Below are 8840 nucleotides of genomic sequence, written 5' to 3'. Positions count from 1 at the left end.
CAAATTCTGCAATTATAGTTGTTTAAGTCATCTGAACTTTATCACCCTAAGACTCCAAATCCTACCACACCTCTTCCTCATTCCCTATTGGTGCCTTCCATTTTTTCCTGTCTTCCTATTGGTTGAAACACCTCACCCATATCCCAGTCTTATTCAAATTCTGCAATTGTAGTTGTTTAAGTCATCTAAACTTTATCATCCTAAGACTCCAAATCCTACCACACCTCTTCCTCATTCCCTGTTGGTGCCTTTCATTTTTTCCTGTCTTCCTATTGGTTGAAACACCTCACCCATTTCCCAGTCTTATTCGAATTCTACAATTGTAGTTGTTCAAGTCATCTAAACTTTATCATCCTAAGACTCCAAACCCTATCACACCTCTCTCCCAAAACCCTATAAATACCCTACTAGAGAAGAGAAGAAGGGGATGATGGGAGGAAAGAGGAAGAGAAAATTCAGAGCTATAGGAAATTTAGAGATATTCAAGACTCTTTGAGTTCTTTCTTATTTTTTTTTTCTTTTCTTCAAGAAGATTTGCATACAAGATTTCGATAAGGTCAGTTTTTTATTGTTTTCTTTTCAAGATCTATGCCACACAATATTTTAATTCTATGCTCTTTGTCTTCAATTTATTTTATATGTTCATATGGATCATGTAATCATGTTTAATTTGAGGGGATACACAACTCTGCACATGTTTAGTTTCATCTCTTTATTTCTTTTATTTTCTTTAGTTTCTTTATTTTTTATTACAAACAAAATTGGTAAGTAGCCCTAAGGTAAGTACCAAAGAGGGCATTTGCTTGGAGCTTATATGGAGCTAAACGGGAGTAAGCCAGGGATATCATTGCCATACTAGAAGAGAAAACCCTTTTTTAAGGGTAGCTTGCCCCAATGGCAACTGCATTTATCAACAAGTAAGTAGCTCTAAACTTCTCGAATAACCATTGGCATGAAATTGTAGTAATAATAGAACTTTCATTTGGTAAATTAAAATTAACTTTGTTTTTAATTTAACTGACTTTTGCATGTAATTAATTTAAATAAATACTTTGTAAATTAAAATTAATCTTGTTTGTAAATTAAGCTAATATTGGCATGTAAAATAAATTTAATTTAATACTTGGTAATTGTAAAATAAATTTGCATGTTAGAAATCTTTATTAGGTTGTGATTGTTTAGGACTTATGTGATATTAGAATAAATTACACATGTACATAATTAACTTAGTTCAATTATCCTTAGGGTAACTTGGTGAAAATTAATTAATTAGGTTAAATAGAAACATAAGGTTATTTGAAATTGAATTTGTTTGTAAATTAAATTCCCAATAATAAATTAATTTTAGTCATCTAGTAAATATCATTTAAATAATTAGCAACCCCATAGATAGGAATTACTTGTGCATGAAAATTGTGTGTAAACAACAACCCTTTTTATGAATTACTTGCGTGTGTAGGATTAGAATTGCATTTTTTAGGATAAAGTTTAATAAAGGAATAATAAACAAGACTTCTAGAAACATTAGTAGAGGACTGGCACTCGAATTAACGAGGTTAGACCAGGCGTAAGGGGTGCCTAACACCTTCCCCTTACGTACCCACTATCCCGAACCTAGACATTGGGCTATGGTAATAACTGTTGTGGAAACTCTGCAAGGAGTAAGTTGCCATCCATGACCCTCGGAAGAAACACTGAATATGTCCCGGTTATTACCCGGGTGGCGACTCCTGTCTATCTATGCCTTTGTGGCATAAATCCTTAGTACCGTGGTAGTGTTATGGGAAGACGGTACTTACCAGTGGTTTGATTCTATTAGGATTGTATGAAGTGCATGTCTAGGAAATGCTGTCTAAGGAGGTGGTACTTAAGTGAGACCATTGTGACTCCACCATCTTTCCTGGGCATTACCTGGTGCATTTTATATAATTCTAATGGATGATATTTTGCCTCACGCCCCACCCCTACAGTTTGGCGACTCCACTGGGGACTAAATGGATAGTTACTCCAATATGTTTCTATTAGTCTAATATTATTCCTCTGTTAAACTTTTTACATTGCACTACACTATCACACGGATCACTCTTACCCTTTTTAGCCCCGTTAGTACTAGCCAAGGAAACCATAGCTCTACACGAGCTATGACGAATTGGTGAATGCTAGCACCCCATGCCTGTACCTTCGAGTATATAAAAGAGCCATAGCTCCGGCCGTTGTGCTTAATGGACAAGCTCTCGCATGGGTGACCCTTTTCCTACCCAATGAAGCCCATGAGCCATAGATTTCAACCCTAGGTACCCCGTAGATTTTTGTTGTGCTGGATTCGTATCCTTACTATTCAAACCATAAGTTCTAGTGGTAGTTGAGATGAACCTAGGCCTATGCATAAACCCAATGCGTGTATAGGCCCAAGTCCATTTCAAAACCCATGTTAAGCAAGAGGATGCTTACTTATGGTTAAACTTTAAGGATATAAATCCTTTGTTTGTGAGGGAAGGATCGTCTTTGACCACCCCATATTGGTGTGTCCAAAGTGTACGAGCCTAGGATAGAATTTTTCTTACTATGCACGTGAGAGTTTTAGGTTTAAGGGGGCGAAGATTCAGTTCTGGAGACATTCTTTTCGGTTTATCATTTAGTCTTTGGTCCGATTTTAGTTCGGTTTATACAGTTCAGTTTTGGTTCAGTTTTGGTCGTATTAGTATGGTTCGGTTTTGGCTTTGTAAAGGCAAAGGTAAAAATGAAAGTGCATATTCATGCATTCATGCATTGCATTTGTACATAGCATAAGATGTTAAAACCTTGTATTTTTTGTCTCTTGTAGTAAACATAGCTTTAGAACACATCAGGAAGACTTCTAATCAGGTCACTTGGGTTAGGGAGGGAAAGAGATTGGTAAGAGTTACACCTGCACAAGCTAAAATGGAAGACACTAAGGTCATGTTTAAACAGATGCATAAAGAAGCTTTGAATGCCAAGATGGCTGAGCTTGAAGGAAAAATCATGGCCAACTTTGAGAAGAAGTTAGAGATGGGTGGGCCTAGTGATGTTCAGGTGAAAAGGCCTGAAGAAGAGACTAGTAAAAAGAAGGCCTTTGATGATGTTTGGGATGAAGAAGATTATCTGCAAGACAAGGCCAAAAAAAAAGAAAAGGGGACAAGTGAGGAGATTAGAGTTGTTACTGAGATGATGGAAAAACTTCAGGCCAGTGTGAAAAAGCAAGCTGAATTTACTGGGATGGGGTTGTTAGATGCAGATGACTTTGACATCCAGTTGGATGGAAATCTACCTGAAAAATTCAAGATGCCTGATTTGGCTAAATTCGATGGTACTGGTGACCCAAAAACCCACCTCAGGTCTTATCTTATAGTCATGAAAACAACTGGTTTGACTAAGAACCAAGTCACTCAGTTCTTTTCTATGTCATTAGAAGGGGTTGCATCTTCATGGTATCATGGGCTAGAAGCCACTGTGAGCAAAGATTGGGAGGAGCTAGTTAGGAGATTTGTGCAACAATACTCCTATAATACAGCTTTAGATGTTACCCTGAGAGACTTAGAGACTACTAGGCAAAAACCAAATGAAACCTTTTCAGAGTATCTATTGAGATGGAGGAAAAAGGCCATGAAGATGACCAATAGGCCTGCTGAAAAGGATCAAGTGCGATTGATAGTGAAAAGTTTGCAGCCTAGTTATTATGAGAAACTTTGTTATTATCCCTTGGCTACCTTTGAACAGTTATATGATGCTGGGGTATTAGTGGAGGATGTATTGAATAATGAAAAGAAGAGTCATCAGCCCAAGAGGGGAGGATACCAGTCAACTGGCAACATTGCTGGGGAAAACAAAGTCATTGAGGTTCAAACCGTGTCCCGCACCCCTAGAAAGTTCTCTCAATTCAACCAACCTCTATCTAAAGTCTTCGAGCGACTCAAAGCTCGGGGTCTCCTTCAACCCTTGGCACCTAGACCACCACTAAACCCACTACCACCCAATTACAATGCTAACCTATATTGCCAATTCCATCAAACTCATGGCCATGACACTGATAGATGTTTTCGGCTAAAACACGAAGTTCAGGACTTGATCGATGCTAAGAAAATAGCTGACCCAGAAAATCGACCCAACACACGCACCAACCCAATGCCCAACCATAATGTTCCACCTCCACCAGGACTTTACATGATTTCCACCACCTCAATTGACCCTGACCAAATTCTCAACCTTATCCAACCTATCCAAAAGCTTGATGAACCTCGATCTGTAATGACAATTGATATTTGGGATAGTTCTAGTGATGAGGAAGGTTTGTTAGATGTTTGGGTTGACTCTGATGGAGGGAAAAAGAGTAGGGTGAGCCACATGACCAAGAGTGGTGGATATTATCCTGATCCACCCATGGAGAAGGACAACGTGAGAGGGAAAGCCAAGGTGTTGGCTGAAGAGGACACAGATGAAGAGGATGATCAGTTCCTTAGGCAATTGAAGAGGACTCAGGCTAGTGTAACGGTCTGGGAATTGCTATTGGCATCAGAAAAACACAGAACCGCATTGACCAAGGCCCTGAGTGTACTCAAGGTCTCCACGGAGATAACTCCAGAAGAGATTGCCAAAGTTGTGCTTATAGAAGATGGGGGTCATATTACTTTCTCTGATCATGATCTCCCAGCTGAGGGGAGAAACCATAGTAGGGCTCTGTTTGTGATCGCCGAGGTTAGAGGGTGGAAAGTGCCTTGTGTGATGATAGATGATGGGTCAGCCATCAACGTATGCCCTCTGAAGATTTTGCCAAAATTAGGAATTTCTATGTCTGAACTAACTGGTTCTGATCTGGTAATCAGGGCCTATGATGATTCAAAGAGAAACGTGATAGGGGTATTCAAGACTATGGTTAAGGTGGGGCCTGAAGAGATCGAAGTTGAGTTTACTGTGCTAGACATCCCCATGACATTCTCCTTACTGTTGGGTAGAATCTGGTTCCATCCCTTAGGTGGAGTCCCCTCTACACTCCACCAAAAGATCAAGATCCCGTATCAAGATGGTATAATCACCGTCAATGCTGAAAGAGATGGGGAAGTAGCTATGCTGCAAGTGGATGGTTCGGTACCACTATTGTCTGGTTTCCAAGTTGCTGGGATCTATGAAGACTGGATGGACCCTAGGGTGGCCACTATGATGAAAGAGATGAAGTTTTTTCCTGGCATGGGTCTAGGAAAACGAGCTAATGGCTTAGTGACTTTTCCAGAAATAAAGGGGCAAATCACTAGATATGGGCCGGGCTATCAGCCAACTGAAGATGAAGAGGAACTCAAGCCCACCAAGTTTATCAGGGAGGGCGCAATTGCATGGACTGATGACCAGGAGCTGCCGCATGTTGAGGAATTAGAACAAGAGGTCAATGTCATCAAGTTAAGGTCTGCTTGGAAGCCAAGCACTTGGACCTACACCCCTAAGTTTGAGTCTGTCTTTTGTAATGCTCATAATAGTGATACTGATATTGTTATTTCTGATGTACTTGATGATGATTTTGAGGCAAAAATAAATAATATGACTAGTCCTTTTGCTTATTTGTTTGATGTTCTTCCTAATGGCTACATGCATAGCATTCATAATCATTTAGAATCTATTTCATAATGCATTAAAATCAATCTCTATTAATTTGGGTACACCAGATGATCCTAAAGACATTAAGTTAGCTGAAGATTTAACCCAAAAAGAAAGAGATAAATTTGTAGCCTTATTAATAAAGTACCAAGAAGCATTTGCCTGGTCTTATAAAGATATGCCGGGAATTGATCGAGACATAGTATAACACAAGATCCCCACAGACCCCAACATGAGGCCAAGAAACAAAAGAAACGCTTCGGCTTAGGCCGTAATGGGAAGAAAATATAGCTCATGTGGTGAAATAGCTTATTGTGGCTTATTTTATTGAAGTATTTGTGTATCGCGAGTGGTTATCCAAGATTGTGCTTGTACCCTAGAAGGATGGGCGAGTTCGGATGTGTGTAGATTATAGGGACCTGAATAAGGCTACTCCTAAGGATGATTTCCCATTGCCTCACATCGATGTTCTTGTTGACAGTGCTGCTTGCATGGCCATGTACTCTTTCATGGATGGTTTTTCGGGATATAATCAAATCCTCATGGATTTGATAGATAAAGCAAAGACAGCTTTTATCACTGAATAGGGGACTTATTGTTATAAGGTCATGCCTTTTGGGCTAAAAAATGCTGGTGCAACTTATCAGAGAATGGCTACTATGTTGTTTCATGACATGATGCACAAAGAAGTTGAAGTATATGTGGATGACATGGTAGTAAAATCCCCAACTAGGGAGAGACATTTTGAGGCATTAGAGAAGTTCTTTCAGAGAGTCATCAAGTATAAATTGAGACTGAACCCTAGCAAGTGTGTGTTTGGGGTCACTTCAGGCAAACTGTTAGGACATATGATCGAGGGGAAAGGGATTGAGGTTGAGCGGATAAGGTGAAGGCAATCCAGAGATGCCAAACCAAGAACAGAAAAAGAGATTAGAGGTTTCTTAGGCAAATTACAAGACATCAATAGGTTCATAGCTAGGCTCACAACTACCTGTGAACCAATTTTTAAGCTACTAAGAAAGAATCAGCCAGTGGTGTGGAATGAGCAATGTCAAGAGGCATTTGAAAAGATAAAGCAGTACCTGAGCAATCCACCAATTTTGTCACCACCCATACCTAGCATCCCTTTAATTCTCTACCTATCAGTGGAAAACATGGCCCTGGGGGCAATGTTGGCACAAGAAGTAAAGAATCTGGAGAGAGCCATCTATTACATCAGTAAGAAACTCCTTGCTTATGAGGAGAATTATTCACTAATAGAAAGAACCTGTCTGGCTGTAGTATGGGCAACTAAGAAGTTAAGGCACTACTTTCAGACTCATCGAGTTATTGTAGTATCCCGGATGGATCCTTTAAAGTACCTATTTGAAGTACCGACGCTAGTTGGAAAATTGGCCAAATGGTTGGTCCTATTGTCTGAATTTGATATTGTGTATGAGACTCGAAAAACCATTAAAGGGCGTGTAGTGGCCGAATCTCTTTCTGAAAATCCAGTTAATGAAGGGGAAGAAGTCGAAACAGCCTTCCCGAATGAGAGTCTCAAGCTAGTAGAGGTCCAGCCATGGAAAATGTACTTTGATGGGGCCATGAATAAGAGCGGAGCCGGTATAGGGGTAGTTTTGGAAGCACCGAATGGAGAACAATTGTTAATGTCAAAAAGGCTATGTTTCCCAACCACTAATAATATTGCAGAATATGAGGCTTGCATTTGTGGCCTGGAGGCATTACTAGCTGTTGGGGCTAAAAAAGTGGAGGTGTTCGGAGATTCAATGCTAGTGGTTTCCCATGTTAAAGGTGAATGGGAATTGAAAGAAGAAAAGTTGAGGCCATACCTGGAGTATGCTAAGAAACTATTATTTAGCTTTGAGGAAGTGACAATGAAGCACATGCCTAGAGCTCAGAACCAGATAGCTGATGCTCTAGCCACGCTGGCATCCTTATGGGAGAAGGGTGATCAGAAGCTGACCCAGCCAGTTATCTTGATGAGGAGTAGAATCCCATGCTATGAAGGGTTAATAATAGCACATTTAGATCTAGAAGATGAGATGAAATGGTATGAGGACATAAGAAGATATTTAGAGGTAAGAGAATACCCACATACCAATAGTAGGGATAGAGCTACAATTCGTAGATTAGCCACTCATTCACTTTGGGGTCAACTCTATAAAAGGTTCTTCGAAGGACTATTGCTCTTGTGTGTGATGAAAAAGCAGTCTGAGCAGATAATGGAGGAAGTACATGCAGGAGTGTGTGGTCCTCACATGAACGGAAGGGTATTAGCAGGCAAAATTTTAAGATTGGGCTATTACTGGTCTACCATGGATACTGACTGTGCTAAATTTGTGAAAAGATGTCATGAGTGCCAAATCCATGGGAATTTGAATTACCTATCATTCAGTTGAACTCTACAAAGATGACTTCACCGTGGCCATTCTCAATATGGGGCATAGACATTATTGGGAAGATTTCTCCCACGCTTCTAATGGCCATAGATTTATCATAGTGGCAATTGACTATTTCACCAAGTGGGTTGAAGTGAATCTTATAAAGTAGTAGGGGCTAAGGAGATAAGTAAGTTTGTGAGAAAGAACTTGATTTGCAGGTTTGGGGTACCCCATGAGATAGTATCGATAACGGCAGTTCAAAGGTGATTTCTTAGAATAAATTACAATTCAAGATTAAGCATCACAAGTCCTCACCATACAGCCAGACTAAGCAAGAGAAGCAAAGAATAAGAATGTGAAAACCATTCGAGAAAAATGGTTGAAACCTATAAGGATTGGCCCGAGAAACTCCCTTATGCTCTTTGGGGTTATCGCACTACTACAAGAACATCCACAGGGCAACTCCATTCTCTTTAGTGTATGGGACTCAAGCAAGCTACCCATTGAGCTAGAGGTCAAATCCTTGAGAGTGATACTAGAAGCTAAGATTCCGGAAAATGAGTGGGCCCAGAAAAGATATGAAGAACTAGCTTTGATTGATGAGAAGAGGATGCGAGCCTTGTATCATATGCAGGCTTATCAAAGGAAGATAGCAAGGGCCTTTAATAAGAAGGTGAAGCCAAGAAAGATCAAAGAGGGAGATATGGTTTTGAAACAAGCTCGGCCCATCCCTTTTGATCCAAGAGGAAAGTTTAAGCCAAACTGGGATGGTCCATACATAGTCAAAAAGATCTTGTCAGGAGGTGCTGTAAGAATATCAGACCTGGATGGGGATGAATTTCAAGAACCAGT

General features: G+C 40.0%; 1 protein-coding gene across 1 annotated transcript; it reads left to right on the top strand.

The window, feature by feature from the left end:
- The first annotated feature begins 6758 nt into the window (after nucleotides 1–6758).
- Nucleotides 6759–8006, top strand: LOC131174589 (uncharacterized). The gene has a single exon (XM_058138344.1). It carries the CDS (start codon nucleotides 6759–6761, stop codon nucleotides 8004–8006), a length of 1248 nt encoding a protein of 415 aa, XP_057994327.1.
- Nucleotides 8007–8840: the final 834 nt, after the last annotated feature.

The sequence above is a fragment of the Hevea brasiliensis genome, chromosome 16, assembly GCF_030052815.1.
Source record: "Hevea brasiliensis isolate MT/VB/25A 57/8 chromosome 16, ASM3005281v1, whole genome shotgun sequence".
Taxonomy (NCBI): Eukaryota; Viridiplantae; Streptophyta; class Magnoliopsida; order Malpighiales; family Euphorbiaceae; genus Hevea; species Hevea brasiliensis.
This window is presented reverse-complemented; position numbering and strand designations above follow the sequence as displayed.

Bases quoted from the DNA above. Each gene is read 5' to 3' on its own strand.
- LOC131174589 (XM_058138344.1), top strand. From the start codon at position 6,759: ATGGCCCTGGGGGCAATGTTGGCACAAGAAGTAAAGAATCTGGAGAGA.